At 45.1% G+C, this 20,582-nt stretch overlaps 1 protein-coding gene and 1 long non-coding RNA gene across 2 annotated transcripts; one reads left to right on the forward strand and one right to left on the reverse strand.

The window, feature by feature from the left end:
- Positions 1-896: 896 nt before the first annotated feature.
- On the forward strand, positions 897-2,596 carry LOC310696496. Its single transcript, XR_014520570.1, has 2 exons — positions 897-1,205; positions 1,278-2,596. It is a non-coding gene; the product is annotated as an uncharacterized lncRNA (long non-coding RNA).
- Positions 2,597-3,209: 613 nt separating this feature from the next.
- TENT5C (terminal nucleotidyltransferase 5C) lies at positions 3,210-4,373 on the reverse strand (the record flags this gene model as incomplete). Its single annotated transcript, XM_083481905.1, has 1 exon — positions 3,210-4,373. One exon carries the CDS (start codon positions 4,371-4,373, stop codon positions 3,210-3,212), a length of 1,164 nt encoding a protein of 387 aa, XP_083338031.1.
- Between the last annotated feature and the right edge of the window lie 16,209 nt (positions 4,374-20,582).

Consider the following 20,582-nt stretch of genomic DNA (forward strand, 5'->3'; position numbering starts at 1 on the left):
GAAGACTCCCTGGAAAAGATCCTGATGTTGGGAAAGATGGAGGGCACAAGGAGAAGGGGACGACAGAGGACAAGATGGTTGGACAGTGTTCTCGAAGCTACCAGCATGAGTTTGACCAAACTGCGGGAGGCAGTGGAGGACAGGAGTGCCTGGCATGCTCCGGTCCAGGGGGTCACGAAGAGTCGGACACAACTAAATGACTAAGCAACAACAACAACAACAACAGGGCACTGTGGTGGTCATGTTAGTATCTTAATCAGGGCTGGATTTAGGTTTGATGAGGCCCTAAGCTACTGAAGGTAATGGGGCCCTTTTATATGTCCAGCTGTGCTTTGTCAACAACAAATTGTCGCTGTTTTTTGTGTTGGATATATGCTATATGGTAATTTATGGACCTAATAGGTATCTAAAGCCATTTGCACATGCAGAATGTTGGCAGCCTATATATAGAAATGAGCAAACCAGTGATATTTTAGGGAGCAGGCTAGCAGGCGGGGCCCATTATTTACATCATAGGAGCCTACATAACACAAACACTGTTGCTATATGTAGGTTTTATTTTATTTGTTTTTTATCTTATATTTGGGAAATGTACATCCAGGCTTTTTTTCTTTAATTTTTTTTGTGGGGGCAAGACAGTGGGGCCCTAAGCTACAGCTTGTTTAGCTTATACATACTGTGTAAGGAGTTAACAGCCTGGCTGGTAGGAAAAAAAGTCACTACCCTTGAGAAGTCAATAGGCAAGCTGGTTCCACATCTTTCTCCAACCTAAGGTACTAAAGAACTAAAGTTGATATTTGACCTGGGCAAGGGATGTGTGGAGGAATTATAAATTAAGCTGCCATTGGAAAACCCCTTAATGAGGGGGGAGGGGAGGAAGAACAACAAGAGTCATGTTTAAGTTGACAGACTTTATTTTTCACCTTAAGGAAACCAAAATAAGATACGCATCGGTAGCGCTCCGAAAAGCTGCTCATCTGGCAACTGACATTAGGTTTACAATTTAAAGAAATACATATTTACCAGACGTGCGCGGAAAAGGTTTCTCCCAGTGTAAAGAAATGCTACTCTTAAGATTATAGTCCATTTCAACTTTGAGTTCAGTGCTGGGGGGGGGGGGGGAATCTAAATTTTGCTTTGTTGCTGTAGCCGCACTTAATACGATCCTTCTTTCTGTTCCTCCCCCTCCCCCAAGACACAGCCATGTGAAAGGAAGGAATCCTGCAGTTTGTAGGTCTTTACATTAAGAGTAAGTATGTGTCTGGATCTACAGGCAGATCAATGTATAGGCAGAAGTGCACAGTCAAGAAACATTCAGGCAGTCTGAAATTACTCAGCAAAAAATGTGTAGAATGGCCAAGAGCAATTGAAACCGACAAGTCCTTGGCACTCAAATCACAAGCCCTATACTTCCCTGCTTATCAGTTTTGTTCAACTACTACTTCACTCAAGGTGCTGCTGCTTTCGAACAGCCAGCGACATCTGCATGGCTACAGATAGTGTTTATCTCTGTGTTGCAGAAGTAGCAGTACTAAGAGTAAGTAAACCCTCTGCCCTCTTGTTTTGAACGGTTAAATGAGAAGGGGGCCAAGTACTATTCCTCATTAACTCAATGCCATCCAAACACGGTGTGCTTCCCAGGTAAGTATTTCCATCACGATCCCACGCCTAACCTTAGCTTAGTTTCCTTTGGGGGGAAATGTACAGAAAGTTCGCCTATTAAGTAGGTGGCTGGCCTTTCGACTATAGGAACACCGTGGACAGCCCAAGAGATTCTTGTTGTTTTTCTTTTACTGCCTTTTGAATTTGATAGACAAATTTCAAGACTTCTGCTGGGACCCACTATTTGCATTTCCCATACCTGTGACAGTTCATCAAAACATGGATTCCTTTAACTGAAGTGCAAATCAACATTGCCAACCATAACACTGATCTTTTGCACTAGCAATGTGAAGGCCCCCAATTTTTCCAATTTTTTTCTGGGTCTTCCATATCTCTAGTCTACACCATGTTACCTTTTAACAGGACTTCTTTGCAGGATCCTTTCTTAAAGGCAGGCTCTTTAAACACCACATGTGAGAACAGACCCACTTATATACTTTGAGGCTTGCGGGGGGGGACGGGACACAACTGACCTTTGGCCAAAAATATCATTTTAAAATAAATGATACTTAAAAAAATAATTATTAATGAACCCATTTTTCAAGGGGAATCCCCCTGAAACAAGAAAATCCATGTTATAGAAACCCTCTTCCAGCCCAGGCCATCCGCAAGCTTGGAACAATTATTTCAAGTGAGGTTTTTTACCAATTTGTCTTCAACAATACTGCTGTACTCTAGAAATCCCTAACTATGCACACTTACAAGCCAATGGTACAGTACATAAACATAACAAAGTAAAGCCACCCCAGTTTCCTACTGATCAGACTTGTGACATCAGAGACTTAGGAACATCTTGCAGTTTCAGCTGAACTCGGGGGGGGGGGGCAGGAGTATTCCATATTTCCCTGGCAGGTCAGTCCAAACACCAGTGGAAAATAATATATTAAACTTAAGTTTCATAATTACCATATATTTTCTAGTACTTTGCTTTTTTTTTTTAAAAAAAAGCTTGACTTGGGTTCTTAGAATTCCTGCATCATGTAATTTAGGATAGCCTTATTTTCTTTAAACTAAAAGGGACAGTTTTGGCAGACGTCATTATCCTCTCCAAACTGAAATTAATTCTTTAGTCCTGCTACAGCAGCAATGAGTCAACTGCTAATTTAAGACTTTCTGACGGAAAAGAAAACGGCTTCAGTCCTGTATACAGTTCAGAAGCTGCTTCAGTCCTATTGACTTTGAACAGCCTAATGTCATACAGGACTGTAGCTATGATCTTCCATAGTCATATCAGCCTAATCCTCATTATTTGCAAAGATAACTTAATTCAAACTTCAGAAGACAACATGGCATGGAAGCAATCAAGCAGTTACTACTGCTCTGGCTTTGTCCCAACAGCATCTTTCTATCTTCAGTTTTAAGAAGTTTTGGGGAACAGAATTAGGACAGTTCTCCCGGGGAGAGGAGAGGAGAGGCAAGGAAACTAGGAAAGATGAGGCCCACTCTATGGGTTGACCAAGGCTATTTAAGGAATGAGGAAAGAGAACCAGGAGCCATTCGATTGGTGTGAGTTGGTTGGGGGGCTTTGAAAAATAGGAAGCTCAAAATCAGTTACAAGGCAGCCAGGTAGGATGAGACTGGCCATATGTATCTGCAACGTAGTAGCTGCTGAAGTTTGCATCACTGGTATATGGAGCTGGCTGGTAGTAGCAGGTGACATTGGTGGCATTGGGGATGAGGTTTTGCTCTACCAGCACTCTGAGCGCCAGAAGGGAGATGAGGTTCAATATCTGCCTTCGCTCATGTCCCATGAGGCACACCGTACTCTCGTTGACTACTTCGCGCAAGGTCATTAGGTAGTCATATTTGCTTCTGTCCTCTTCGGCAAAGTGGTTCAGGAGGTATGTCTCCAACTTGCGTTTCTGCTCTAGAATGTCTGGGAAGTCTATGAAGAACCTAGAACACATGTAACGCTCGAGGGTTTTTATCTCCTCTTTGTCCATGGGCTTGAAGTCCCTCACAAGCAGATTGCTGTACTTCAAGAGACCTCCTCCTCGGATCTCCTCAGGGTTCTTGGTGGCTATCAGCCTGTTCTTCAGGTGATCCAAGGCTGCCTCAAAGTCACCATACATGCTTTCTCCAATCACAGTTGGGTGGAAATGCTCACACATTGGGTTCTCTGAGCAATCATAGAAGAAGAGCAGAGAGTCTAGTATTATCTGAAAAGAGTCCACGCTAAATTCAAACTGCCGCCTTATACGATCCACAAACTTGAGCTCTACATTCCTGCCATGCTTGTTGAAGAGAGAGATTAGACTCCATCGGTCAATATCGGTGCACACCTTCACCAGCTTCTCAATATAGGCTTCCTTAAGGGTCATGGGGCTAATTTTCACGGTGTTGACACCTTCAGGCAAGAATTTTAAGAGGGACTGCAAAACCACATCTCTGACCAACTGGAACTCGGTCTCACTTGGGAGACATACTTGAAAGATAAGGTCTAGATCCTTACAACCCAGTCCATTGTCTTTGACCAAGACGTGACCTGCCACGGAACCATTCAGACGGACGTCGTGCACCTTAATGTTTGCTTCACTTAGCCTGCGGCGAACAGTTTGGACAATATCCTTCAGAGTTATTTTCAGAGTCGGAAAGTTGCCTCTTCCGTGAATTGGCAGCACCTCGGACAGGACCTCATGAAGACGACTGACCTGATCCCAGCTGAGCACACTGCGGGACAAGGAATCAGCATTTGGTCTGTTGTCTGCCATTGTAGATTGATCTTTTAAGTAACTAAAAAAAAAGAAGGGGGGGAGGAAAAGAACATGTTAATCAGACCATCCAGTTACACCAACAGGGTACAGCAAATATGAGAGACTGCAGTTGGTTTGGGAAGCCCTTCATGGAAAGAGCTGGGAGCCTGGCAACTTATTCTGTGCACCACCAGACTTGCTGTGGTTCACAGGTTCAGTCCAAGTCACCCAGGTTAGCTCCATTAATACCAATGGAAGGATGGACTGTGTTGACCTTCCTTTGAAGTCAGTTTATCTGCAGTATATTCTAAGCTTTTACATTTTATCTCCCAAGCTTTCTAAATGTTCAAAGCAGCAAATGCAAGGACTGCTCATTTGTTGTCAGGAATACAAACACCTTCCCTTAAAATACTCTGAATATAGAATAGGGTTGCACCTTAGATTTACGGTCTCATTACCTTTTCTCTGTCTATCCCCCCCCCAATTATCCCACACCACCACCACCCCTCCCTCCCTCACCACACAAATCCCTATATTCCGGATTTAGTTACTATGGCTGAGTTCTTTGGAGTTTGAGCATTCTCTACCACACAACTACTGCACGAGGGCAGTTTCTAGAGAGTCCCAGTCAACAATCCAGAGCTCATTAATTTACTAAGATGCAGAAGTTCACATACCACAACATCTTGACAGGAAGAATACCTGACAACACAGAACCTCTCCTCTTTTCTCCCACACCCTATTTTATTATAATTTCTTCCATGTCCAATTACAGTATGGTGGTGGTGTTGTTTTGCTCCAAATGTTGCTTTTAAAACCTTTGAAATATTTTAAAGAGGGAAACTGGTGTTGGGTGCCCTCTCCAAAGGACCTGCTACTTGGAAAAAATATATTTTAGTATCCTTGTTGCCAGTCAGACGATTAGACTCTGACTTGGGCTTGGGCACTGACTGAGGACAAAATCAATATACATGCTAAACCCTCTCCCCCTTCACAGGTGCAGGCACATGAACACTGGATGTGCAATGCACATGGACTGCCATTTTACATGCTACTGCTAGTTTGAACAAACCAACCCAGCATGTCACAGAGACGAGGCTTCACCAATGTGTACTGTAATGGCAGTGCCAGATAGATGTTCAGGCAGTGATCCTTTGTGCAAGGTTGGAAGTACTTAGTTAGAAGCACAGGGAAATGCAGTTTTCCAGTACTTGGCAGCTGAACACAGGGGAGGTAGAACTGTAACACCCACCTGTGGCTTGCAAGTCTTATTTAAAGGTAAAGGCATCCCTGACCATTAGGTTCAGTCGTGGCTGACTCTGGGGTTGCAGCGCTCATCTCACTTTACTGGCCGAGGGAGCTGGCATACAGCTTCCGGGTCATGTGGCCAGCAGGACTAAGCCGCTTCTGGCGAACCAGAGCAGCGCACGGAAACGCCATTTACTTTCCCGCTGGAGTGGTACCTATTTATCTACTTGTACTTTTTGGCATGCTTTCAAACTGCTAGGTTGGCAGGAGCAGGGACCGAGCAACAGGAGCTCACCCCGTCGCGGGGATTCGAACCGCCGACCTTCTGATTGCCAAGTCCTAGGCTCTGTGGTTTAACCCACATGGCTAATTGAGGCAGGGGGAAATAAGAGCAAGGAAGAAACCCTAATGTCTATATGGGTGCTAGGTACACAAATGGGATGCCTTTCCCTGCCTCTTAACCACTCCCGGTCACACCTAGGAATGGCAACAGTTCTCTATATAGCCAGACCCTTCAAAAGAGGGCTGGTTAGCGGCAGAAGCAAAAGGCTAGCGAGACCCAGAAACAAGATGCAGGGAAAACAGGAGGCAGCCTTTTTAGGAACAAAAGGGGGAAAGCCAAGAGCCTTACGGCCCTGAGATATCAACATATTATTGTGCAAGCTTTGCCCACTCCGTCATAATTTCTGTTCACAACCAGGCAAGTTTCAGAACTCTTTTCAGGGCATTTTCGAAATTAGAGAAACGAACAGGAACGGAGTGGCAGGTGCTTCCTTAACTGCCATAGTAAGACAAAACAAAAACCCCACGCACCTACAAGCTTTCTATCACATGTGGCCTGTGCCCCAGTGGGAAAAGGAATCAAAGTTGGAAGGGGCACCCAGAGTCATCTAGTCCACCCCCATATGCAGGAATTTTAACAGACTGGCCCTCATACAATTTGAAACCGTACCAGACCCGGCTTAGTCTTGAATGTGTGCTAACAGTGTTACTGCTGTGGCAACCAAAGGTTAAGTTACATATTTCAACCAGACCTAGTTAGTGATAGGACACTCAATAACAACATGGAAACTTTTTCTGGTGTTTTCAAGGCAGTTTTGCAATGTCTTTGTGATTAAGTTTGTACCTCCAGTAACATTTGGAGCGTCCCAAGTTCCCCGCTCTGAACTAAAGACCCATCACGAACTTTTCTTGGTCTCTTCTCCACACCCCTTTTCTATTTAACTTGGTGTGAAGAAAAGAGATATGCAAGGGGGCTGTGAAACAAAAGAACTTGCTTGCGGTTTTTAGCTGACTAAGACCCTGTCACTACTGGGGCTTCCTCCCCTTTAAAAAACAGGGAAAAGACTCCTAACATTATTGCGTGCGTTTACTCAGAAGCATGCCACAGCAATTTCGGTGGCCCTTACTCCCAAGTAGATTGCATTTAGGGAAACAAGCCGCATCTTGAAGAATGTGTGTCACAGCAGAGCAAGGCGTTGGAATAAGAACAGACCGCATACGAGTGCAGGGACGGTCGTGCGGATGGGAAGACCCGCAATTTCCCAGGCTTCCTCTATTAAAAACTCCATGCAAGCAGGAAAGCGGAGCGAACCAGACAGCAAAAACCCACGCAACCCCTTCTTTCCCTGATGCGCTAGCTTTCTGTTTGCAGGGAGCGCGCATTAACAGGGCGCAGCAGTTGGGGGGAGCGGCGGCTGGCACCCAGTAGTAGCGCTCGCGTCCCTTCAGCCACCCAGGCTTCCTGCTATTTACTTGGCATATAGAGGCTCAAAGGGGGGTCGCACCCCACAAAAAAACACACCCTCTGTTCCCTATGCCAAATGGGCAAAGCTCGGCTTTCAAGCTCGTAGGGGGAGCTTTCCTCCGGAGAAGGAGGAGAAGGAGAAGGCGAAAGCGCAGCCTCCCTTCGCCTCCGCGCTCCACTCACCAAAGCGCCGCAGGCTCCTCTCCAAAACGCGCAGCAACAGCAGCGGCGGCCAGAGTTTTCTTGCGGGGGGCGCCCTGCGAGTCTAGCTTTATAGAGACCCGCCTTCCATCGGGACCCCGCCCCTCCAGCCGGAGGCGAAGGGAGAAGCTCCGTCCTCGGGTTCCTCCAGCCCAGATCAATTGACTGGGCGTTCCTCTTTCGCTCCGCTGCCAAGCTGGTTTGAAGCCGGAGTAGAGGCTGAGTGAGATCGGAGTAAGCCAAAGCCACCGGCAGGTGTAGTTGGCCTTGGGTTTGTTTTAAGGGAAGGCACGCCTCTGAAATGCAGTTCTTTACATAAGCATCCCCATAGGCAGTCCAGTGGCCTGAGGTCTTCCCAGCATCCACGCTTTCCCCCAGGTATAGGATGAGACCGCTTCTGTTTCCTGGAGTCTAAGCAGTGATTGGGTTGCCATGAGAAGCAGCAAACATCGGTGGCTGCCTTTGGGATGGGTCGAGGGGAGTGCATGCTGCAGGAATTTTTGATAATTCATGATTCTGTAAATAAAGAGATACTTTTCAGCTCCAATTTGGGGCTGCCCTAAGGCCAGTCATCCTATGAAATTAACCAGCATCACTTTGTATGACTTAAGACTTACTCAGACACCAGATGGTTTGTACAGGATACTAAGTGCTTTATTAAAGCCGGGAAAAACTCTCACCTTCTATTTTTAAAGGCATAAATGGCTGATAACGAGAAATGGAGCGGAGGTTTCTGGTCGCACACTCGTGAACATAACTTGTGATTGGTGGTGAATGCACGTTAATTGAAAGAGGAGGGGAGCTGACTCCCCAGGAAGAATTAAAGCATGTTAAAATGTGTGTTGCTTCAATTGGGAAACCTATCAAGCTTCCACGTTTTACAGCTTTTCCGCTGCTGCAAAATGCTAGACTCTAGAGCAAAAAACAAACCAACCAAACTTCTTTGCCAAACTTATCTGAAAGATGAAAGAAAGAAATACTCTGAACACGTGCAGTTTAGCATTTTAAACTCACTTAAGCCACAGCACATTACAGGTATAAAATGTAGCATGCTTCTGCTACCCTGATGCTAAACACATTTTCATGGGATGAGCACAATTCTGTAGGAAAAGATATGTGTTTAAAATAAAATAAAAGTTCGTTTTTTTTAAGCTGGAAATGCTGGCAGGTTCAAAGGTGGTGTTATGTAGTACTGAATTGCTTTGATGTATGTATAAATGAATGACAGTCTGCACATACTCATATTAAAAAGTAGTTCTTTATTTCAAACATGCCAATAAACAAGGTGGTGAGCTTATACAGAAACAGCAGAAATCCAAACAACGAGCGGTTTTGTCATTAATATTTTTATTTGTTGAAACTGGACAATAACCATAACAAGAGAGTTAAAGGATTAGAATGCAAGTCCTTTAAAATTGTTGCTTCAGTTCCTATGTATAGATTGCTCCTCAGTGAAAAAAACAGATAACACCTAAATAAGCAGCAAAGGGGGAAAATTAATCGCTGTTCCTTAACCTGATTTCCAGGTACTCAGCTGTCAAGTTATGTCCTTTTTTGCAATTTGGGGAAATGATGAGAGATTTAACATTCTTGACTTCAAGAATGTCAGCTATACATGTGGCCAAATAAAACAATGTGATACTTGAGTTTCGGTGTGATAAGAAATCAAGAACATCTCTTTAAATGTATTTATAGTCCAATCCTATACATGTATGCTTACTCATAAAGGTAAAGGTAAAGGGACCCCTGACCATTAGGTCCAGTCGTGGCCGACTCTGGGGTTGCGGCGCTCATCTCGCTTTATTGGCCGAGGGAGCCGGCGTACAGCTTCCGGGTCATGTGGACAGCATGACTAAGCCGCTTCTGGCGAACCAGAGCAGCGCACGGAAATGCCATTTACCTTCCCACTGGAGTGGTACCTATTTATCTACTTGCACTTTGACGTGCTTTCGAACTGCTAGGTGGGCAGGAGCAGGGACCGAGCAACGCGAGCTCACCCCGTCGCGGGGATTTGAACCGCCGACCTTCTGATTGGCAAGTCCTAGGCTCTGTGGTTTAACCCACAGTGCCACCCGTGTCCCATGCTTACTCATAAGAAAGAGCTATTGTGCTCAAAGGGGCTTAAGTTTGCAACTCTCAGTCTCCATAGGACTTACAGGAGTGCAAGCCTTTACATATCTTCGCAGATGTAAGCCCCACACCTTTCCTTGGTACTTACTCCTAGGTAAATGATATATACAGGGTTGCAGTCTTACTCCCTAGAAAGTGTTTTTGGGTTGCGGCATAAAGGAAATAAGACTCTCCACTTTGCAAAAGCTCCCCAGTCCATTAGGAAGAGAAGGGGTGTGGTGGATCTCAACTTCTATAACTAACACACATACAGAAGCAAAGAAAGCTAATGTTGGTCCTAAAACATTGCCTTATAAGTTCTGACTTTAAATTCTCTCCTCTCTTCCCCAGTGATAGCCAGAATCCCTCCAACCCTCTTGCGCTTTCTTCCCTAGTAGCTCACTCCCCTCTCCTCCCTTCCTGGCTTAACAGGCAGCAAAGCAAGCATCCAGTTTATTTATTTCTTTATAATTATAGTTTGCAGTTGCTGGCATCCGTCTGCCTTGAGAGGCAATGGAAGAGTGCGCCATGGCAGGGTGGGTAAAGTCAAACCACTGGAGAATCACAGCGCCTGCTGTGGCTGTAGATGAGAGAGACATGTTTAATTGCGGGTGAGGCAGATGAAGGCAGCCAGTTTCGCTGATATAGATGCGTTTCTTTTTTTCTGCACTCCTCCCAGCGGTCATTTCCAGCGGGTTTAAAGTAAGAGTGTAATTTTATTGTCTCATCTTCATTTTGTAAACCACTTTGAGGGGTTTTGTTTTTAAACAATCAAGCGTGGTATAAAGCTCATGAAATAAGTGAATGAATGAATAAATGAATGAATAAATGCATAAATAAATAAATAAAGTGTTAGTTTTAAAGGTACCATGAGACTTGTCTCTACAAACCCATTGCTACCATTGTGCAATTCAGCCTAACCTTCCTCACAGGGTTGTTGTGCAGATTAAATGAGGAGGGGGGAAACTATGTGCACCACTTTAAGTTCCTTGGAGAGAAAAAAAGGTGGGATAGAAATGCAAATATTAATAACCATAATCAGATTTATTTTTTTATATTAAAAAAAATGCTTCCAGGAATTCTGGGGAAATAAAGAGGGCAATTGGCTGGGTTGCTGCATTGGTTTGTGGCTAACTTCATAACAAAATTGGTGGAGGAGGAAGGATGTGACTGTGATCCTCTGATGCTGTATCAGGCTAGATCTCCTGTTCCAAGGTTGTTGTATGGGGGCACATGGGCTGAGAGCCATTGTTCTAACTGCAGAAGAAGCAAATGCCTGGCAACAGCTTGTCATAAACTTCTGGAGGACAGCTGCCACCTGACCCCTCTTGCTCTGCAGGTAATAGAAGAGTCCTATAGGTGGCAGATGAGCCTTTCAATTTTGAAGGATACTGCTTCCTTGCAGCTTAAAGGACATGGGGCGGGGCAGGGACAGGACCTGACTCCCAAAGCAAGCATCCTTAGGCACATGTTAAAGGTAAAGGGACCCCTGACCATTGGGTCCAGTCGTGGCCGACTCTGGGGTTGCAGCGCTCATTTCTCTTTATTGGCCAAGGGAGCCGGCGTACAGCTTCCGGGTCATGTGGCCAGCATGACTAAGCCGCTTCTGGCAAACCAGAGCAGCACATGGAAACGCCGTTTACCTTCCCGCCAGAGTGGTACCTATTTATCTACTTGCACTTTGACGTGCTTTCGAACTGCTAGGTTGGCAGGAGCAGGGACCGAGCAACGGGAGCTCACCCCATTGTGGGGATTTGAACCACCGACCTTCTGATCGGCAAGTCCTAGGCCAGGGGTCTGCAACCTTTAAGACAAAAAGAGCCACTTGGACCTGTTTCCGAAGGAAAAAAAAACTGGGGGCCGCAAAACTCGTCATTATAAAAATAACCTTTTTGTCACTTTTTTATTATTTCTTTGTTTGACCCCTCAGAATTACTACTCCTCATAGAAATAAACGTTAAATTAACAAGTTACCTTTGTGTGTGTGTGTGTTCTTCACTCCACTTCAGAACAGTGACCAACGTACATTCCCCCTTTCAATGCAGTGACCAGCATACATGCCCCTTACAATGTAGCGGGTGGGTGGGCGGGCGGGAAGGTGACGTCGGGACAGTGTGTGACTAACGTACGCACCACCCCCATGCGACGTCACAGCCAGTACAGCGCCTGCCACAGTGGGGAGTGTCGGGGCGCACAATGCGCCTCCTCCCCTCGCTAGTATCCGCCCTGGAGCCGCAGCAAAGGTGTAAAAGAGCCACATGTGGCTCCGGAGCCGCGGGTTGCAGACCCCTGTCCTAGGCTCTGTGGTTTAACCCACAGCACCACCCGCGTCCCTTTAGAAACGGTGTAAAAAAGAAGTGGGAAGGGATTAGCTAAACTAGCCCCACAAGCACTACAGTGGGGAGGGGGGTGAGTAGAATTTAGACCAAAAAGTGCTGATCTCTGGGTTATCAACAAGTGTTTCCAAACCTAATTTCTTTTAACAATAGCATCAAGAAAACGCTTATTTTCCCCTTTTCTAAATCAGGTTATTGGAACAAAGGATGTGGTTTAGGATTGGATTTTTGTATGGAAGGACTGTGAACTTGTCTGCTGCTGCTGACAAACTCCTGGCCCAAACATATGCCCATTGGCATCCTGTTCCTTAATTCAATGCCCAGCCCTATTCTGGCACTTACCAGCTTACCTCCTTTTGCTACCCCTAAGTGCTGTGTAAGTCATCTAACCCAATGAAGTGTTACGGAATATTCAAAAGCTTGCATGTTGTTTTATGATATTTTCGTTTGTCTAATAAGTACAGTGGTACCTTGGGTTAAGAACTTAATTCGTTCTGGAGGTCTGTTCTTAACCTGAAACTGTTCTTAACCTGAGGTACCACTTTAGCTAATGGGGCCTCCCACTGCCGCCATGCGATTTCTGTTCTCATCCTGAAGCAAAGTTCTTAACCCGAGGTACTATTTCTGGGTTAGCGGAGTCTGTAACCTGAAGCGTCTGTAACCTGAGGTACCACTGTATATCACCATAATATGGATTTTTGATTCTTTTTCTGATTTACAGGATTCCCCCCCCCCCCAATTTGCTACATTGTTCTAAGGATGAATTATAAAAGACGACTTCCACGATTTATTTGATTCTTAGATTATAAATTTTTTCACATTAAACAGAAAAGGTAAAACAAACAGGATTCATTTGTTTTATTGGAGTGTGTTTTCCCCACCGCAACTATATCTGCATGCAACCAAGGGCAGGACAAAGCAGTAAAAATGTAAATTCTGTTACAGAAATGACAGCGGTGGGAGAGTGTGGATGAAACCGAGAAAGAGTTGGTTTATTTGGGGAAGGGTTGAGAGCAAACTCAGTAAAACAGACTGCTGGTTACGGCTGCAGGTGCTGAGTAAAATGAAAAGGGAGATCAGAGAAAGAAAGAAAGAAACAAACACAAAGTAACTGAAAAGCTTTGGGTCTGCAGAAGGAACGCTGCTTTTGAACATAAGACCATGTTGCAATGGTGGAACCACATGCTGCAGCCACCTACCATATTTTTCGCTCCATAGGACGCACCGGACCATTGGACACACCTTGTTTTAGAGGGGGAGAACAAGAAAAAAAAATCTCCCCCTCTCTGCTCAGCGCCCCTTCAGCGAAGCGGTAGGAGAAACGGAGCCCCTTCCATTTCTCCTCCCGCTTGGCTGAAGGGGCGCTGCACAGCTCTCCCTCTCTGCTGAAGCCGGGAGAGTCTTGCTCTCCCGGCTTCAGCGAAAGGAACCTGAAGCCTGCGGAGCGCAGCAGGAACTCGTGCTGCACTCCACAGGCTTCAGGCGGCTATCCCTGAAGCCTGGAGAGTGAGAGGGGTCGGTGCACACCGAGCGCTCCCTCTGCGCTTCGGAGGCTTCGCTTTGCTTTCGCTGAAGCCAAGGAGCCTGCATTCGCTCCATAGGACGCACACAGATTTCCCCTTAATTTTTGGAGGAGAAAAAGTGCGTCCTATAGAGCAAAAAATACGGTATATATCACTGGAGGCCAAAGATTGAAGTCTCCATGTGCTGTGATACTCTATTTAATGGATTGTGTCTGGTTCACACACAGTGGTCACCAAGCTAAGAGGGTGCTGCAACAATAACAAACAAGGTGGAAGGTAAGAGGTGGGGAGGTGCAGAATTTTGGCATCGCACAGAGCGTCGCTTAAATTTTAAAGTCCAAAGTCCACCACTGAGATCAGGAAGGTGTTCTGATTGATGCCTACCAGTTAAAGCAACAGCAACAACAGAATGACCTTTCCTACCTGAACTAGGCTGCTGAAATGTACAGTAGAAGGTTAATCAGGGGTGGACTTTTTTTGTGAAAGGACAAGCTCTCTGCATGATTTCAGATCTTCAGTCTTCCTGATCGGTTGGCATATTTCCTGAAACAAATGGCAAAATAGTCCTTAGCCACCAGGGAAACATCTTTAGGAAGAGAATTACCTTTTTTTTTTGTAGAGAGAAAGGGATATAGTTCTTGCCAGAAGCCTCGCCTCATTCTTTTTTTAAAAACAAAAATTGATTTTTATTAAGTTTTCCATTTTAACAATCCAATCAAATCACATTAAATATTCCAAATTATACATATGCATATCAAATAGTCCAAATATTCTGCCAAATTATAATTTTTTTAATGGGACGTTCAGAGGGTTCTGCTCTTCTCATATCTCTACTGCTTTTCATAGTCATTTCCAATGGTTCCTCTAATTCTTCCAGTTGTTGACCTTCCTTCTTTCACTCCCACAAGCGAGTTGAAACAAGCAATGATGTGTTTCTGTATGGATTTTACGCCTCGTTCTTTTTTAAGGGCAGTTTCGAACCACTCAGGGAATGGAACAAAACACTAACTTTGAGAATTTGGAAATAACTGTAAGGACCTCAGGCAAACTCAGCTGCAAAGTGAATATGGACTTGTCTGAGATGCTTTGTAAATGTTCAGGAAGCAAAAGTACCGTATTTTTCACTCTATAAGATGCACCAGACCATAAGATGCACCTAGTTTTTGGAGGAGGAAAACAAGAAAAAAAATATTCTGAATCTCAGAAGCCAGAACAGCAAGAGGGATCGCTGCGCAGTGAAAGCAGCAATCCCTCTTGCTGTTCTGGCTTCTGGGATAGCTGCGCAGCCTGCATTCACCCCATAAGATGCACGCACACACTTCCCCTTACTTTTTAGGAGGGGAAAAATGAGTCTTATAGAGCAAAAAATACGGTATGTTTTCGAGATGTCTGGAGGCTTCTTTAGCAAGGAAATTGGGTTCCAAAAGTGGCCACAGAAGGAGATCTCAAGGAAGCCCTGCTATTGGTGGGGTAGGGAGTGAGAGAGGAGGCAGATCGTCAGGGTTTTTTAAAGGGCTGGTCATGGAAGGCATACCTGAGAAGAAAAAGCCCATTCCCATTTATAAGGCAAGATGTGTCCTGGAAGACCATGAGCATCTCATGAGGCAAGGGGTGAAGACACATGACACCCCCACCCCACCCAACAAGACCTTTCAACAGAACATGATGATTAGATCAACTCCTCCATCTATCCCTTGAATGAAGTCTGTTCTGGGAGTGATGGGGTTGGTGGTGAGACCATTTTCTGTCCCACTGGTGCTCTCTAGAATGGAAGGGATGATGGCCAGACTGGTCATAACTCCTAGACTGTCAGAAAGAGACCTGGGTAGTGCCAGATTTAGGGCAGGATGGGTCATTCCTCGGCACAGGGCACTGAACCGAAGGGGTGCAAAACTGAGAAAGTCCATGATTGAGAAGATCCGTTTGGGGGTGCCAAATTTTGGGCTTGCTCATACTACCAAAGATGGCCAAAGTCCACCCCTGTCCTAGGGTTCAGAGGACAAACTGTAAGGCTTCAAGATGCAATAGTCCAATGTATCTTTGATCCATTTGAGGAATTCAGGGATTATGGTTTCCCCTTCAAAGGTAGGAGGAGGAGGATGCTGGTCACCTCACGGTGGCTTTCTACAGCATCCCCCACCTTTTGAGGCCAGTGGGCACATCTGGAATTTTGAGAGAGTTCTGTGGGCTCCAGTATTCCTGGTTTATATCATAGAAATGTCTGAAGAACTTTGTTAATAGAGATGCTACCTTTCCTTTCCTTTCCTTTAAAAAAAAATTGTTCCACTTATTTATAAAAAGAGCAACAATCAACAGTCAACAAGCTTACTACCTGAATCCCCAGCAGAAGCACAAAGTGTCCATTAAATTCCCCTAGATCAAACTTTTTAGTCCTTTCTTTCAGTTTTTAAATGAAGATTTCATTCCACAAGGTGCCATGTGGCACTGGACGCCTGTAACCATGTTCAATCAATAGTCCATATGTAAGAAAGCTATGCCAAATTGATTGAAAGGTAGCGGTTTCATTGTCTCTTCGACTCTCTTGGACAGGGGCTGTCAATTTATCCATTAGTTTTAAGCCCTAAAGTTGTAAGATCCAGATCTCAAACAGGTCTACATTTAGCGTCTTCCAATACCTTGCAATAGTAAGCTTTGCTGCAGTCGTCGGGTGAGTAATGAGATCCTTGTGGGAAAGTTGTTGGACAGTTTCTGAATGGTATGATAGGAGTGTTATTTAGGATCCAAAGGGGTATCTTGTTTTGTGATAAGGGCTGCTTCATGAAAAACTTTTTTTCCCCAAACACAAAGACTTTGGGGCACTGCAACCACATGTGAATAAACGAACCACACATAGCTGATACGTTTTTAGTCATTTTAGTTTTCAAAAAGGGTATATATACAATTGGCGCATGATTTTGAGTGTGTTTTCCTGGATTCTTACGGCGACAGATTTGAAGGGGCCTTTAGCCATATTCTGCTTCATAAAGTATAATCTAATGGCTCACCCAGATCTTATCCCTATTGTGCTTTTAAAGTTGTGAGAGGTGACAGCATTTGAGAGTTCAGTGCTCCATAAATTTGGGAAACAAGACCTTTACCTAGTGAATTATAAATGAGCACAATATTTTCAAAAGGAGTCAATTTATGTTATAATGCCCATTTTGGACTCTTTGTTGACTTAGGAAATGCCGGACCTGGTATATTGCAAACCAATTACAGTGGTACCTCGGTTTTCGAACTCGCCTTGGAAGTCGAACATGCCACATGGCTTCTGAATTGAGTTTTCCATCTTGAGGCTTCCGTACTGAGTTTTCGGTTTTCAAACGTTTCGGAACTCAAATGGTCTTCCGGAATGGATTACGTTTGAAAACCGAGGTACCACTGTACTTGATACTGCAGTTAATTTTAACACAGGTTCTGTAAGACATTGTTGATCTGTATAAAAATATTTAGCCAGAAAATCCCCACTCTGTCCCATTATCCAAATATTTTAATCCTATCTTCATTATTATGGGAAGTTATGGGGTGTTAGGGCAGACCCTTCCAGGGACACCCCTGATTTAGAGAAGCCGTCCTGGTTTCTGATTTGATCCCAGAATGCCCCACCTTTCCTTAGGAAATCCCTAAGGAACATCATTGGATAAATGTTGTAGGGTATGGAGTTATCCAACCCCTAAGCCGTCTGAAGGCAATCCTGTATAGGGAAAGTTTTTTTTTAACGTTTTACTGTGTTTTTATATATGTTGGAAGCTGCCCAGAGTGACTGGGGCAACCCAGTAAGATGTGTGGGATATAAATAGTAAAATTATCATTATGGAATGGGACGAAGATATTTTCACTGGAGAAATGTTGGAGGGTATGTTAGGAGAGGGATAGTAACTCTTGTGAGGGACATGTCGTGCTTCTTCTGGGGTAATCTGCCCACCTTTGGTACTGACCCTGCACTCAGATCTCACTTGACTGTGGCTCATAGAAACTACAGTGGTACCTCAGGTTAAGAACTTAATTTGTTCCGGAGGTCCGTTCTTAACCCGAAACTGTTCTTAACCTGAAGCACCACTTTAGCTAACGGGACCTCCTGCTGCTGCCTCACTGCCGGAGCACGATTTCTGTTCTCATCCTGAAGCAAAGTTCTTAACCTGAGGTAATATTTCTGGGTTAGCGGAGTCTGTAACCTGAAGTGTATGTAACCTGAAACATCTGTAACCCGAGGTACCACTGTATTGGCATGCGACAGTAGCCACACCCTGGGAATGGCTTCAAGTAGCTGGCTAAACCATGTACAGTGGTGCCTTGCAAGACGAAAAGAATCTGTTCCACGAGTCTCTTCGTCTTGCGTTTTTTTCGTCTTGCGAAGGAAGCCCATTAGCGGCTTAGCGGATTAGCGCTATTAGCGGCTTAGCGGGCTTAGCGGATCAGCTGATAAGCGGTTTAGCGGCTTAGCGGATCAGCTGATAAGCGGCCTAGCAGCTTAGTGGATCAGCTGTTAAGCGGCTTAGCGGATCAGCTGATAAGCGGCTTAGCGGCTTGGGGAAAAGGGGGGGGGAGGAAAAACCCCCCGCAGGAACTCGCAAGACATTTTCGTCTTGCGAAGCAAGCCCATAGGAAATTCGTTTTGCGAAGCACCTCCAAAACGGAAAACCCTTTCGTCTAGCGGTTTTCCGTCTTGCGAGGCATTCGTCTTGCGGGGCACCACTGTAATGGTAGCCAATGGGTCTCAAACCCTCAGTGACTTAGGGATTTCCCCTGAATGGGGCGACAGACTCTGGCAGATGAGACCAAGAGTGGGTCCAATGGTCAGAAAATGCTGAGAAATCTCAAGAGTTACCAACCCTAATGCAGTGGCAGACGAAATTATTTGAGTATGCAGAATTGGCAAAAATGAGTTATAAAATTCGAGACCAAAAAGTGACAAAGTTTGAGGAGGAGTGGAGTAAATGTGTTGTGTATATACGAAATAACTGTTGAAGTTTAAAAACTGTAGCAGGGCTAACATAAATCTGGTGATGTGTATAGAATGTAATTAAGAATCTGCAGGAATGGATGTAAATTGGGAAAACTGAAGCAGGGAAGGAGGGAAGTTCGGGCGCAAAACTGCGCAGGGTAAATAAGAAGACAAAAAATGTTGAATGTAAAAGTTTTATTTAATCTTGTTTTGTTTGTGAAAATCAATAAAAAGTACTTTTTAAAAAAAGGAAAAGAAGAAGTGAGCGGCAGATGGGGCTCATTAACCTGGGAAGGTGGCCCATCTAGGAGAAGGAAAACTCTGGTGGTAAACCGCCACTGCCTTGTGGGGTAACTTCAGGAGAAGAAAGGTCTAAGGAGTAAACCCTACACAAATCCAGAGTGGAGTCCCTAAGATGGCTGGATGGCACCTCTTTCCGGCAACTCCTGCAACCAAGCCGGTGCAAAGCGTATTGCTCTGCTTTCCTTTGGACCCCATCAGTGAGGCTGAGAGGGAGGTCTTGTCCTCTGGACAGCTCAGGACCTCCATACTCACTGCCCAGGCTTGCACCCCGGGGAGGTCACTTTGGTGCTGCTATGCAGCGGCTTGACTTCACTCCCCTGTTGTAAATAAAAATATGCCCTTTTCCCTTATGGGGTATCAAAGAGCCCATATAGAGTCCTTACATAGGTTCCCTATCGGTAGGAGAAAATAACAGAGGCCAACCAGAGAATATTGAGAAGCAAAGCAGCTAGTAAGCTTGATCTTTATTAATCTGTTGCAACAGGGTGATCCCCTCACACGCAGGAGAGGAAGAGGACCCACAAAAATGCTGTGCAATGGCTTATAAAGACTTTTGAAATTCCCCTCCTCTAGATCACGACCACCCCCAGAAACATTATGCATACATCACAGAAGGGGTGTAACCTAAGACCACCCCTCAGATACATCTCACCTACATCACAGAAATTTTAATATTGTTTTTCTCCTGTTGTTGTTTATCTCCTGTCTAGCAGGTTACTTGATTGGATTGCCTGGGGAGCCTGGCCATTCTTTTGTAGTGGTAAAATACTTATTTCCTGGGCCAGGTCACAGGCTCACACCCTATTCAAACAGACATATCCTTGAGACAGGATTTGTGAGGAAAGAGACAATGGGGAGGCTTTTCCAGTTTAACCTTGCAGAGAAAGGATTTGGTCAGTTTAGGAATCAAAATGGTTCCAGGTTGGTCTTCCTGTGTTGATCTATGTATGTGCAGTTATGAACATTACCATATATCCAAGACCATAAAATTCCTATCACACCCCGAAGCACACTCCATTGACTCTCAAGACAGATGCCAACAATATTCGTTAGAAAATGATCAGTGATAAATGAATAACATCATAGGCAAGATCAGAGGGGCCGATTTTGAAAGCCACTCTTTCCAGACCCTGTGGTTGGAAGTACAGTGGACGCTCAGGTTGCGAACGTGATCCGTGGGGGAGGCACGTTCACAACCCGCAGTGTTCGCAACCCGCAGCGCTGTTTCTGCGCACGCACGGGTCGTGATCCAGCGCTTTGGCGCTTCTGCACATGCGCAAAGCACGATTTAGTGTTTCTGCACATGCGCGAGCACCGAAACGTGGATGTAAACCAGTTCCGGTACTTCCAGGTTCAGTGCGGTGCGCCACCCGAAAACATGCAACCTGAAGTGTCTGTAACCCAAGGTATGACTGCAAAGGATTAAGTAAATCATCTAAGAACAATTTATTGTTGTTATTTAGTCATTTAGTCATGTCTGACTCTTCGTGACCCCCTGGACCAGAGCACGCCAGGCACTCCTGTCTTCCACTGCCTCCCGCAGTTTGGTCAAACTCATGCTGGTAGCTTCGAGAACACTGTCCCACCATCTCGTCCTCTGTTGTCCCCTTCTCCTTGTGCCCTCCATCTTTCCCAACATCAGGGTCTTTTCCAGGGAGTCTTCTCTTCTCCTGAGGTGGCCAAAGTCTTGGAGCCTCAGCGTCAGGATCTGTCCTTCCAGTGGGCACTCAGGGCTGATTTCCTTCAGAATAGAGAGGTTTGATCTTCTTGCAGTCCATGGGACTCTCAAGAGTCTCCTCCATCGCCATAATACAA

This window comes from Podarcis liolepis (genome assembly GCF_965112155.1).
Source record: "Podarcis liolepis genome assembly, chromosome: 17".
In the NCBI taxonomy this organism is placed as follows: domain Eukaryota; kingdom Metazoa; phylum Chordata; class Lepidosauria; order Squamata; family Lacertidae; genus Podarcis; species Podarcis liolepis.